Below are 13,762 nucleotides of genomic sequence, written 5' to 3' on the forward strand. Positions count from 1 at the left end.
CGCTTAACCTTCAGTAGATACTCAAATTGTAAGGCATATAAGCTTAATTAGTGAAAAAATTATAAGGTTTGGACCAAGAAAAAATATTACTTTTAACGAGTTTATTACTTTATTAAAAGTAAAAATACAGTGGGTTCATTATGTTGGTACCAGAGAAAAAAATTATTTTAGCGAGGTTATTGTTATATCGATGATTACTTTATCGAGATTCAACTGTATATATAAATTTTAAAAAATGTATCCATATATATATATATAATTGTGACAACCCATGTCAAATTCCGAGCTTTTTTTGAAAATCGTGTCAAGTCTCGATTCCGTATCCGAAATAATTCGAAGCATACTTGTCCAAATGCAACCAACTTGGGTAAACAACTAGTCCACATGCCCAAAAAATAATGATATATTGGTATACATAGTAGTAATAGTACTCATTTTTTTATGTAATCTCAATACATATTCAATTTTAGATGATCCCATAAAAATAGATCTCAAAGCACGGTTCTCGATGTACAAAATGTGGTGCGACTTATGTATAATGTAAAGTTGACGTATATATTATCCTTCATGCCCAGATTAAAAGTATACATTATAAAATATTATACCTTTCTCCATTCTGTCACACAATTTTTAAATATCAATTTAAATTATTTAGTCTATTGCACCTAATATTGTCATGAATTTTACAATAGTAGATGTTTTTTTGGAATCATAATACCAAATTGAGTAAACGATGTGTTATTCCCAAACAATCTAAACAAGAATTACAGAAGGGGGGTTGAATGTAATTCTGGCTTCTTTTCAATTTTAAGAACAGTTCTTCAATAAATATATAACTGTGTTTGATTTAGCAGTGATGCGGAATGAAAGAAGTATAGAAATCAAAACACAAAGTATATAAATACAAGTAATTAAAAACTTTCTGGTGGATTGAACTTTTCCACCAGAGATACATATTAATATGAGAACTCTGTGATGTAATATTTGCACAAAACTGCTTACAAGTTGAACACACAAAGAACAGAGAAATTCTTTACAGATGTAGCTTTTTTATTTCTCTGGTAATTGCTGACACACTTGGATAATATTCAACTTGCTACTCTTGGTTTATATATCACCAAGTTACATGATAAAAAGACAAACAAATAAGAAAAAATGTTTCTAGTCTAACTTCATGCTTCTTCACTTCTCTTTCCAGCATCTTTGAATATCTTCAGTTTAGCATGAAAATGGAAATGCTTCTTTGTTCTCTAATACTTGAATTAGGCTGCCACATTCCATTTGCATACAACCAACGTATGTGACTGTCAAGTCACTATCAACTGCTCTTTTGAATTTGATCATCCATTGAAACTCAGGTTGATCATCCATTGAAACTCTGGTTGATCATCTGTTGAAACTCTGTTTGATCATCTGTCGAGACTTAAGTTGATCATCCGTTGAAGCTTTGTGAATCATCCATTGAGATTGTCTTCTTGGCAGTTAACTTCATTTCATTTATACAAGATTACAAGCCATCTAATATTTACAATTAACCAACCTATCTTGCATATCAATCTAGTAATTAACATGATATAACCATTCTATAACATCTAGATCACTAAGCTATTTAAGTATGTAGAAATGTGCTACTAATCTTATTGTTACATAAGCTACTCTTTTAACGGATGTTGAACTGATCATCCGTTGAAAGCTACAAAATTCACTTAAATAAAATATACTAAGTGTTTTGTTCAAGTTATCATCAAGTGCACAACATATTCCTAACACGATGACTCAATAGTTATCTTGCCCAATAATAGGTTTACATCTATGTTTAGGCACATCACCAAATTATACCCCTTATAGATTAGAGACAAAAGGCCTATCATATTATTCATCCCCACGCACATCTTATACCTTTTTGCTCTGTTATTCCAAAACCCTCATACTTTCAAACTCAACTGCAACATGTATGGAGGTAAGTTCCTTACATCCATTTCAGGGTTTTAGGTTCTTCAACTTTAATTTATCTTCCCGCATTACTTTGATCAATTTTCTAATGTATTTTAAGATCCAGATTGGATGTTTTTTGTTTCAATTATATGGCTCCTTATAAGGTCTTTGACATTAACACATTATTCCGTGTGAGTAGTCATATAAGTGGTTGTTCGAGTTGTATTAATGAATTAGATGGATATAGATACTTTATAAATTTCTGGTGTTTTTGTCTATACTTTACTTTTGATGGATATTTTCGTTGTCCAAGTTAATTTACATTTTTCCTACAATTAAGTTATAACCACATATATTTGCAGGAACATACTTGCTTTATCCATCGAATATTAATGTTAACAAGACATATATGGTTAGTCCCAATTTTGAATTACAAAATTGTACCACCAGAACAAGTATCTTGACATTTGTATATGTATTGAATTAATATGCAGAAATTACCATCTCGCTTTGTCAACAAATATGGAGATCATGTGCCAGAGAACGTTATCCTCCAACTACCAAATCGGTATCAGTACTATGTTCTTTTCAACAAGGGCCGGAAGAGGTTTGATAATGTTGGTCTTTTTTACAGTGACTTTAATTCAGGGGAAGGTTTCCATCCACTAATTTATTATAGAGGTGACGGGGTCTTCACTATATTCATACTTGATCATTTGGATGGAGACTGACTATCCATCAGTCAAGAAGCTGTTACTTGCTCCAGTTTTCATAGAAGGTATGCAAGTCATAGTACTGCATTATACATATCATTCAGTTTTTGTAGAAAATCAATTTATTTACTTATTAAACTTGCGTTAATAAATGTATGCATATACTGTTGATGCGATTGGTAAGAAATTTATTGTTCATACTGGTGAGATGCAGAAGCGATTCCCTGAAATAGTAAGCTCTAATATAGTGTGTTTATATAATCATGTAATTGTCAAAATGCATATTATGACATCTTAAGCAAACAATATATTCAAATATTTTGCAACATGCCTTGCCTTCACCATTTGTTGATCGTTTTCGACACATGATTAGACGGAACAATTTTCTTACTCTTAACAACGAATATAAGTACAAGTTCACTTTTTCAGTAGCTGAAAAAAAGTTTATAAATCTCAGAGCATTATTCAGGCCCAAATATTAGAAAGCTGGTTAAACTGTCCTATTTGAGCTATCTCAAAAGTCTGAATTTGTTGTGTCCATTTTTTCAAGAAAAAAACTTGAAAAACGTTTTCTATTTCATCTCTTATAAGCGGTAAGTTTTGATTATTTAGTTATGTTCTTATCAATCATTTGAAGGAACTCACAGGGATCTTATAATATATATATATATATTCTTTTAATTATAGACAATACAAGTTTAGGAGTACATCATGTTGACAATACACGATTTTTAAATGCCATCCCGATTCCATCAAACACTGATATGAACTTTCATGGAGTGATACTGTTTTTGAAATTCCAAATTCATTAAATATAAACAATTTAGTTATATTCAAGAATCATAATTTACATATTTTTTTATAATGTACAATATATTCCACCTTGGATGTTTCGGAGAAACTTATTTGGAAGCATGTCAAGTATGCCATTCTAAAAATGAATAGACGGAAGTTGAAGGAAGATTCTCATCTGGGTGGAATAAGTTTATCAAGGAGAATAAATTTGCTGTGGATGACAAACTACGTTTTGTCATAATAGAGGATGATAACACTATTTCTTTTGTTGTTCAACATAAATGACTTTTTGGCGAAATCAGTATGCGTCATTTTTTAAAAAACTCCTTGAGTACCATAACTTTGTAATGAACTTAATTCCTAAAACCACCTAAACTCCTTTTTATATTTTTACATGCTATGAATAGTATGTGTCGAATACAATTACTATAATCTTAATTTTATTATTATATTAATTTTTCAATAAGTGTTATATAGAAGCTCTAAAGTTATAATTTTTTTAAAATTGTAAATATAAATAAAGAGTTGATTCTTCATATAATAAAAATCATGTGCGTAGCGCGGGGACACGACCTATTATTTTAAAGTTGTGTTACCATCGATTTAATTCTTCATTCAGAATCACAATCGTTCATTTTAAACAAATTCATATGTAAATTAGTTAGTTAGTTAATTTCCATAACATTATACATACAATAAATAGTTGATTTTGCGCGTATGATTCTTTAATGTTTATTTCAATAATAATTATTATTATTTAACTATTATTTTTTTTAGTTTTTTTAAAGTAGATCTTTGATAATGTGGTAATAGTAATATAAATACGCTGAAATTATGAAAATTTTAAATTATTAATAAAATAAAGAGTTGATTCGCCAAATATTAAACATCGCGTGCGTAACGCGGGTACACGCCCTAGTTAAAATATAACATGCAAGTAAAAGCTAGGTAATATAAAACTTTCTTATTTATACAATTATATTTGGATTATGAGTTTGGTAAATTTTAAAATTTGACTTGATTCGATAAAATCTAAACACGACTCAATTTAGTTCGGCCCCGGGTATTGAGCATGTTTCATATTCTCTTGAAATTTGGTCTTCGCTTGAAACTCGATAAATATGGTTTAAAATCCTATTCAACCTGTATAGAGCCTGGGTTTTTATAAAATTTTAATAAAAAATCATAATTTTTATAAATAAAATATCAAAATAAACAAAAAAATTTAATAAATTTCAAAATCATTAATGCACAAATATCTGGTTCGAACTGATCTACTCAGTTCAGACCATAAACTGGAAACATATCTTATATTTTAGATAAAAAATATGATTTAGCCCAGACTGATTCTTAGAATTAAAATTTTGAAACGCGCTTTCATATTCTTTATATGGACCTTGAAGACTTGGACTATGTACCTTTTTAATTCACTAACCTATGATGTTGTAAAATATTCAACTGTTACTAATTGAGTTAAAATTTTATAATCAAAACGAATTTTAATATAGTTCTTGCTCAATTTTTAAAATAAAAATAAAAAAAATATAAATACAAGTATCTAGAACTATATATACAGTAAGTGAAGTATATTTCACGGTGTCATAAACTTTTTTTGTTATATACAAGGATCATCATTTATGCTATCACTAGTTATAGAATATATAAAATCACGTTTTATTCAGGATAAATACAACTACTAGTAAATTATAGTATAAATAAATAAATAAAATTAACAGATAAGGTTGGGAAAAAAAAAGAGATGGACAAGGACAAAGGGGGGTAAACGTAAATTGACCGACTTTAAAGAGAAGCGCGTCTTGTTGTATGTATTGTTGTCTGAACACGCGGTCTCTCCCCGTTATTACAATTACAAAACACTAGTAGCATCTTCTTTTAGAAAAATCGTAGGCTCTGCCCCCTGCTGCTTATATAAACACAACAACAACTATCAACAACACAACACCAACTCCTTCACAATCAATCAATCTCATATATACAACCAAGCGTGTTTGCAAGATCTGTTTCTCTTCGGTGTTTATTTCAGGTAATTGATCTCTATTTTCAGCGTATCTATCAGCATCAATATTTACATGATTGGTTTATATAGTATATGCTATGATAGTTCAAATCTTGCTACTTGTTTTATTATCTCAGCTCCTGTTTTGTTTTGTTAGAGCAAATCCAAATTTTGGGCAGATTACCTTCATCTTCATTTCCTTGAAGACGAATGTGATTTAAGTGTGTCGGTTGAAGAGTCAGAAGAAGTTGAGTCTATTCTGATCGATGAAAATACTCGATTTCAAGAATTCCTGAACCGTCATAGAAAAATAAAAAATAAAGAGGCACATATTGCACTTAGAGATGCATTAATTGAGCATTTTTGGGAAGAATATACTAATTCGGAAAATTAGTATGTATCAATGATATTTTGTATGTTAATTATTGCAATAAATGTGTTTTTCGTGAATTAAATGCACAATTTTAATATTTTTATGTGTGTTAATTTTTTTTGATTTAATTAATTTATGAAATGTTATATAAATTGTTAATAATGATTAAACGATAAATTTAAGATAAAATTGCTTAATATGATATTTATATATTATTATATGTAACAAGTAATTTGGATCAATTATTTGGATCACACTGTTAGAGTTGATCAGAAATTTGAATTAATATTTGGATGAGTTGGTGATCCAAATTTGGATTTTTGGATCACGGAGATGGCCTTATGGACCTTATGGTGAGATTCAATTGCTCTATCACTTTGCAACATCTCTCGATTAGCTCATTAGCTCTCTTTTTTTTAAGTGTAGATGTGTGGCTTGATTGTCTAAGTTATGATTCATCATTTACGGCTATCTAAATATGAAGAGATAACTGATTTACGAGGGGGCTACATGGAAAATTGTGATATGTATATTGTGATTGTCATTGACCATTAGTACCGTCAACATAATTAGTATTGACTATTGAGGAACATATATAACACTGATGATAATTTGTGCTGAATTTTGTCACGTTATCTCGACTACGATAACATTTCCTTAACAAGTCTATGTGTAGGATTAATAAATCTAATGCATTACCTTCCTGTTCAGCTTTTTAAATCTTACGAATTTCCTTCCATTTCAGCTTATTTTAGAATTCTGATTTTAGTACAGATTCACCAACTTCCATATCGAGGCAGGTTTCCGTGTTTTCTGTTTAGTATGTATAATGTATGATGTTTAACTTGCATCTTGGATAATGGATAGTGTTAACTGCTCCTCATGTCAAAAAAATCACTTTTTGCTGTCATTGTGTTGTTAGCTTGAAATGTTATGTTGCTTGCTTCAAGCAGTATCATATTTATCATAAATTTCTGATGCTCTTTCGCTTTTTTAAATAGTGACGCAAGGACAAAACACAAAAATGGCAGATGCAGTTGAAATTAATGTGCAAGGCAATGAACAGGTAGTGAAAGAAGAACTTTATGTTAAACTAGAGAGCAAGACCAAAACTCCCACCGAAACTGCGAAAGAGAAGACTGAGGTGGAATTTGAACTGAAGCCTAAGTCTCTCGACACAGATGGGTCAAAAGATGAAGAAGATAAACAAAAAGAGCACAAGGACATTAAAATTAAGAAGGAAAAGAGGGACGGAGATGAGGAGGCAAAGAAACTGAAAGACCATGAGGAGGATGGCAGCAGTAAGAAAGAAAAGAAAGAAAAAAAAAAGATAAAGAAGGCAACGAAAAAGAAAAGAAGAAAGATGATGTGGGAAAATCGGAGGAAGGTAAAGAGGAGAAGAAAAAGAAAAAAGACGAGGAGAAGAAGGAATCAAAGGATGATAAGGAAACTGCGGAGAAGGAAGAGAAGCATGATTGAGGGAAAAATGAAGCATGCAGATGTTGAAGGGAACGACTCAAAAGATGAGTCAAAGAAGAAAGAAAAGAAAAAAGATAAAGAAAAGAAGAAAGATGACTTTCAGGACACAGAGGATATAGAGAAGAAGAAAAAGAAAGACAAAAAAGAGAAGAGCGAAATGGATGAAGAGAAAGAGGGGAAGAAGAAAGACAAAAAATATAAGAATGGCGAAACTGATGAAGAGAAAGAGGGGAAGAAGAAAGACAAAAAAGATAAGAAGGGTGAAAAGGATGAAGAGAAAGAGGGGAAGAAGAAAGACAAAAAAGATAAGAAGGGCGGAAAGGATGAAGAGAAAGAGGGGAAGAAGAAAGACAAAAAAGATAAGAAGGGAGGAAAGGATGAAGAGAAAGAAGGAAATAAGAAAGAGAAGGAAAAGAAAGACAAAGATGAAAATGAGGTTGAAGCTACCTCGAGGGAAATAAGGATAGATGAAGAAAACGAGATGTCCAAGGAAGAAGCAGAAAAGAAAGTGGAGGAAAAGGTCGAGGAAGGCAAGGATAAGAAAGAAAAGGGGAAAAAGAAAGAGAAGAAAATAAAACCAGAGGGCAAAAACAAGGGGAAGGATCCGGAGAAGCTTAAGGCGAAGTTAGAGAAGATAAATTCCAAGATTGAAGTGCTCCTAGAAGAAAAAGCAGAAATTCTGGCGCTGATAAAAGAGAGGGAAGAGGGCAATCATGTCCCTGCCTAAAGTCTTCAAGAATCATCGTTTTGCGTATTAAAATGTTTTGCATGTTTTAATGAAGAGTATAGAAGAAACTGAGATGTGTGGTTTGCTTGAAATAACATCTGCAGTAGCTAATTAACTTATCCAAGCCTGATGCTCTCTCTTTTTAATGTTTGTACTTCCAAACAAGGATCATGTTTACCAAATCTTATATCAAGTACATGTAAACTTCCACTAGACAAAGAAATCATAGAGAAAGTTTTTAGTTAACATTTTTTTACGATCATTATTCTTTTCAGTCTCAAATAAGAAATCATTGTTCTTTTGCCTTGAATATGCTGGTAACAGTTTACTTCCTTCTAGTGCTGTCTGGTGGTGCATAATCAAGTATTGCTTGTGAAAAAACTTCAAGAATTTACTACCTTCCGTTCCTAATATTATACTGGTTATACTTTTGCTCGTTAGCGTTCTATAACCTTTTAATAACCACGTCAACCTTAATATCACAAATGTGTTTCCATTCCGAATACCACCACAACTTTATTACTCCTTTTTCAGCTGTTTCTATTTCCCAAAGTTTGATCAATCATATAGAAGTACAGGAATTTGTTGAGAGATCACTATGATCATGAACACTTGTTATATCGCATAGTTAGTACAGAAGGTGGCCAGCCTTTAGTACTTGACAAGCAATTAAACAATAGATAGTATCCTACTAGGCTTCTATCACACAGATAGATAGTCATTCGGCAATACCTCCCCTTCTGGAAGGGTTGTTCTTCTCAGCTTACATGAAATGAAAAGAAGAGAAAAGAACGAACTGAAGAGGATTGTATATTCGTAAAAAAAAATTTATTGCCATAAAATATCTGGCTTGGAATCTACCTCTGAACTATAGAGGTTTGTCATAGGAGAACAAAACATATATGTATTTATATCAACATCAAGTATTATAGCATCGTATTTCACATGCCTAAATATTTTTGCTATTCTGTCCATCATTCTATGGACCCATGCTCTTCCTCGAGCTTATACACAATCACCTTTGAAACTCCCTCGATATCGAAAATCGAATCTGGGATCTCATTCTAGACATCATCGTTACTAGAATTCTATGCTTGCACCGCAACCTTCCTCATATAGTAATACGACTCTCTTTTCATAAGAGGGAATAAATATTCAATAGGTAGATACTCTACTTAATTAGTCTATCAATGATAACTTATACACTACCACGACCCGATTAGTGGTACTCAATCTCAACATCCATTCCAATACAACTCTCACGGTTGTAATCAGCTCATTACTCGCAGAATCATTGCTGCACTACTATGGTCCACTACTGACCTACTGTCGTCATTCACTTTCCATGAAATCTTAATATCTAATCATACGAAGTCCATACATCTCGTATAGAATTCTTCTAAGGAGTTAACATAACCACCAATCACAATTCATGAAGAACACTCCAAACTCTGACGTACTTTCATGACATGAAGTAGATAAAATTGCAGAAGAGTTTCAGTCAAAGCAACGATAACAGGTTAATACCATTCTTAATCGTATACCTTAAATAGAAGACTTAACTCAAGGGTTCATCTAGTCCTTTTTGAAACATGGTCCTGGCTTATCTCAAGATAGTATCTTCTGAGATAGATAGCCTGCTCATGGCGATTACACGAATTAAACCTTTACCAACTACTATTACGGTTGGGTATTGCACAGTCATCAGAAGGAATGTCAATCTTCCAAACCATAATACAACCTGCATAGCTTTAACCATCATCACTGTATTCCTTTGGCACAAGCGCCTATAATTATCCTCTTACCTTTAAAGTGTCGGCCACCTCTTTGGCCTTTCCTGATAGTAAAATTTCCTTACAGTCAATGTCATTTTAACCACCTCCAAATAAATTTTCTACCTTATTTCAATCACAGCTTATGTGAAGATGTTTTCCTTAAAATCTGATGAGTAAAAAAAAATCACCATTTTTCCATAAGTTATTGCCTCAGTCTTTAGAGGTTAATCACTGTCATGACTGACTCTCAATCATAATTAGAACATCTTTTATCTTAAGTCCTAATTGCCCTGAACAATTTCGACCATTACTGGTTCGATCCATACCTTCTCGTGGTTTAACACGTGCCCCACTTGGCATCATTATAATTATGTCATATTTCCTTTATCAACATTTTTATTCTTGAGAATTTTGAATATTACCTTTCTCCTTGTAAAACCTCCAAGGTTATCCTTGAATCGTTCCTCATGAATTCCCTAGATACAGGGCATATCAAGATACCATTTATTAATACCAGAATCATTGTCTACATACTTCTGAAAAATTTCTCCACTGATCCTTAAAGGTTGTTATTACCTTAATCCTTTCCAATTCATACTGTCAAAACTCATGATGTCCCTATCAAGGGTGAAATGCCAACCTTTATGTATTCCCCTAGGATTCGTTTTAAGTTACCGATGTTCAATCCTTAATTCCACCTTTAAAAAGGTACATGCATCCTTCCATGGATAAATCAAGTCATATATCCCTGATAAGGGTGTCTTATTCAATCATTCCCACCTCGATAGTATATGCCTAATTTTCACAATAACATCTGTATTCAAAATGAGGTCAATCAATATGGCCTCCAAAAGATAACAACGGTTATCCGCTTTTCTTGCCTAATTTGGTAACGATAACAAGGATGTTCTGGAAGATATTGGTCGTGTTCAACGCGAACTTTTTCTTAATAATTCCTTATTTACTTTTGTTGTTTATCTCAACAGTCATCTCAATGTTGGGATATCTTTCATACCTGGCGTCTCCCTTTCTGGGTATCATGCCACTGGTCTTACACTTCACCTTCTTGAAGGTCACTTTCTTCATCCAATTTTCTTAATTTCTTACTTTCTTGTCTCCTCAGTCTATCCGCGTCTCATTATTTATCCTTCGAATTATCTCAAGGTTTCCTCGAATCCTCCCAACTTACAGGGGATAAAATATATGTATATCTTATGCCCTCAACCATCAATTTTAACTCATGGTGAATCACCCTCATCCTGACGAATGCATACTTTTCTATTTCTATTGCTACGAGTCTTTAGGGTTTCCTCATACCCAACTCCCTTATCATACCTCAAACTCTATTGCCTTTATATTCCTTTCCACTTCAGTTTCTTTTTATTTTCCTTTCTTTTATCCTTATTTCATGAACCAACACAACATAAGTATTGATTTCAAACATCCCGTCATTCTGGATTCGTCAGAACGAATCTTGACAACTTTTACAACTTAGATTCATAATTCATCATACTCATCCGCTTTTGTTCTAGCTCCAAAGCTTTTACACTATCTCCTTATCTTTGGGAATTACTTTCCCGAAAACAATTGACTGAACTTAAATCAGTTTATTATAATCTCTTGCTTCGTGCCTTCCTTGGCCTTTCACCAGCGGGTGGTCTCTCTCTTAGGAGGGTAAGTGACAAAAACAGTCTTTTGTGATTCGTCAATCATTCAGAATCTCAAATGATTCCTCTATTTCCTTTAGCCAGGCTCTTGTCTCGACTAGGTCAACTTGTTCCTTGGAACTCTGAGAGCTTAGAGACTTAAAGGTCCTGAAAGAATTTCCTACCGCATTGTTTCCTCAAGGTGGTGGTTGGGGATAATAGTCTAAGTTTTGTCTAGACAGGTCCATAAATTGCCGTATAGGAGTACCGTCTCGGGTCTCCTTTCCTTACTCGACTTTCTGTTTCCTTAGTATGAAATGTTTCAACCTTCTCCCATAATCGGGGTTATCTTATACATTAAAAACCTTGTTTTCCACTCTATTATGTTATGGGTTCTTTCTTTCTTGATGGCAACCTCCCTGACTATCATATTCAGGGTTTGCCCTAAATTTTATTCCTCAAACTATGGCTCTCATCTAAGTTCTCATCCTTAAGCTCTTGAACTTTTGGAACCCAATTTCTGTAGGAACACCTCACTATCCCCTTATCATCTTTCTCGGTATGGATCTCTTCTCCAGTCATTGACTCTCTGCCTTCATTCATCACTTTTTCTGGCACAATATGTTCTTTTCCAAAAATTCGGTCTGTATTGCAATCTCAAACAGCTTTTCGGTACCGGCTCCGGTTACCTTCACTTCTATTTCCATTTTCTCAAAATCTCTTATAAACTCTCCCAAAGACATTATTATCTTGAGTCTCTCCTTTTTACTAAAGGCATCAGCCACCACATTGGCTTTCCCTGAATGATAAAGAATCTCCCAATCATAATTCTTGATTAGCTCTAACCACCTCATTTGGCGCATGTTGAGCTCTTTCTGCGTGAAAATGTACTAGAGCACTTATGGCTTGTGTAAATCTCGCACTTTTCTCCATACAAGTAGTGCCTCCAATCTTTAGGGCAAAACTATTGCCACGAGCCCAAGCTCATGGGTGGGGATATCGAATTTTATATTCCCTTAATTGTCTTGACGCGTACGCGATTACCTTGTTGTGCTGTAAGAAGCACTCTAATTCCTTATGCGAAGCGTCACTACACTTCACAAAATCTCATTTTCCATCCGGCAATGCCAACATAGGGAACATCACCAACCTTTGCTTCGGTTCTTAAAAGTTGTTCTCGCATTTCTCTGTCCATTCGAACTTCTCAGTCTTACGAGTAAGCCGCGTTAAAGGGGCTACTATCTTTACAAACTTGAACGAACCTCTGGTAGTGACCGGCCAATCCTACCTCTGGGAGTTTCCCTAACCATGGTCATCGATTCCTTAGTGGTCCTTTATTCATTCTTGTCAGGATCCTTCATGGGATCCTCCTCAGCAACAATCCCTTCTAGGATAACATCCTCAACCGCTACATCCTCAATATCAACATCATCCGGTCCTGCATTAGGACGCTCTATCGGATCCACAATCCGATCTCCAATTAGTAATAAAACATCATCGCGCTGTTACTCCTCAACCTCAGGGTTCGGAGTCCCGCTACCATATACGATAACGAACTACGCTTCTATCACGATATTTATAAGGGTTCCCATAAGGGTTTTAACTGTCAGTACTACGTTAGGTAGCCCGACTATGAACTTGGCAAGAGTTCTTATTATCTTAGTTATTATCTTAACGTCACATCATCTCTGAGGTTTATAACGCTTAGCTCTGATACCATTTCTGTAACACCCCCAAATCCGGGGTCGGGGATCCGGGTTGTCACGAGTTCCATTTCCCTTAATAACACCCAATCTTAATAAATAATCAACTACTCTGTACTGTGACCCCACAATAAACACACACACCACAAGTTATAGTCTCAGAGATGAATATCCAAAAATAATCACAAGTCGTTTTATTCCACAATTATATGCCAATACACCTTAAAAGGGTTTCTGAATAAATTTACATTTCTTTGCCATTATTACAATTCATAAATATACATAAATCTGGTACATCAAAAGTTGAAGCCTAGCCTATTGGTAGTTCCTACCTCAGCTACAGCGACATCAACGCCTATAGGAAACTGCGGAACGTTTCCTATCCGCTCGCGAATTGGGAGCTTGGTCCTGTTCATCTTTTCTATCTGTTGTTGTGTGATGAAAGAAGAAAGTAAGGGTGAGCAGCAAGCCTACCAAAATAATATGTATAATGATTTACAGTATATGAGCCTTCTCATAGTACTCATGAAAGTCTTGGTCAAAAGAAATGAACCAAGTTTGATATCTTAATGCGATGAAGTCGCAAAATATTCAGTATA

At 33.7% G+C, this 13,762-nt stretch overlaps 1 protein-coding gene across 1 annotated transcript; it reads left to right on the forward strand.

The window, feature by feature from the left end:
- The first annotated feature begins 5,327 nt into the window (after positions 1 to 5,327).
- On the forward strand, positions 5,328 to 8,141 carry LOC141711936 (uncharacterized). The gene is made up of 2 exons (XM_074514665.1): positions 5,328 to 5,487; positions 6,835 to 8,141. Exon 2 carries the CDS (start codon positions 6,858 to 6,860, stop codon positions 8,037 to 8,039), a length of 1,182 nt encoding a protein of 393 aa, XP_074370766.1. The 5' UTR covers positions 5,328 to 5,487; positions 6,835 to 6,857; the 3' UTR covers positions 8,040 to 8,141.
- The last annotated feature ends 5,621 nt before the right edge of the window (positions 8,142 to 13,762 follow it).

This window comes from Apium graveolens, chromosome 3, assembly GCF_009905375.1.
Source record: "Apium graveolens cultivar Ventura chromosome 3, ASM990537v1, whole genome shotgun sequence".
NCBI classification, from domain to species: Eukaryota; Viridiplantae; Streptophyta; class Magnoliopsida; order Apiales; family Apiaceae; genus Apium; species Apium graveolens.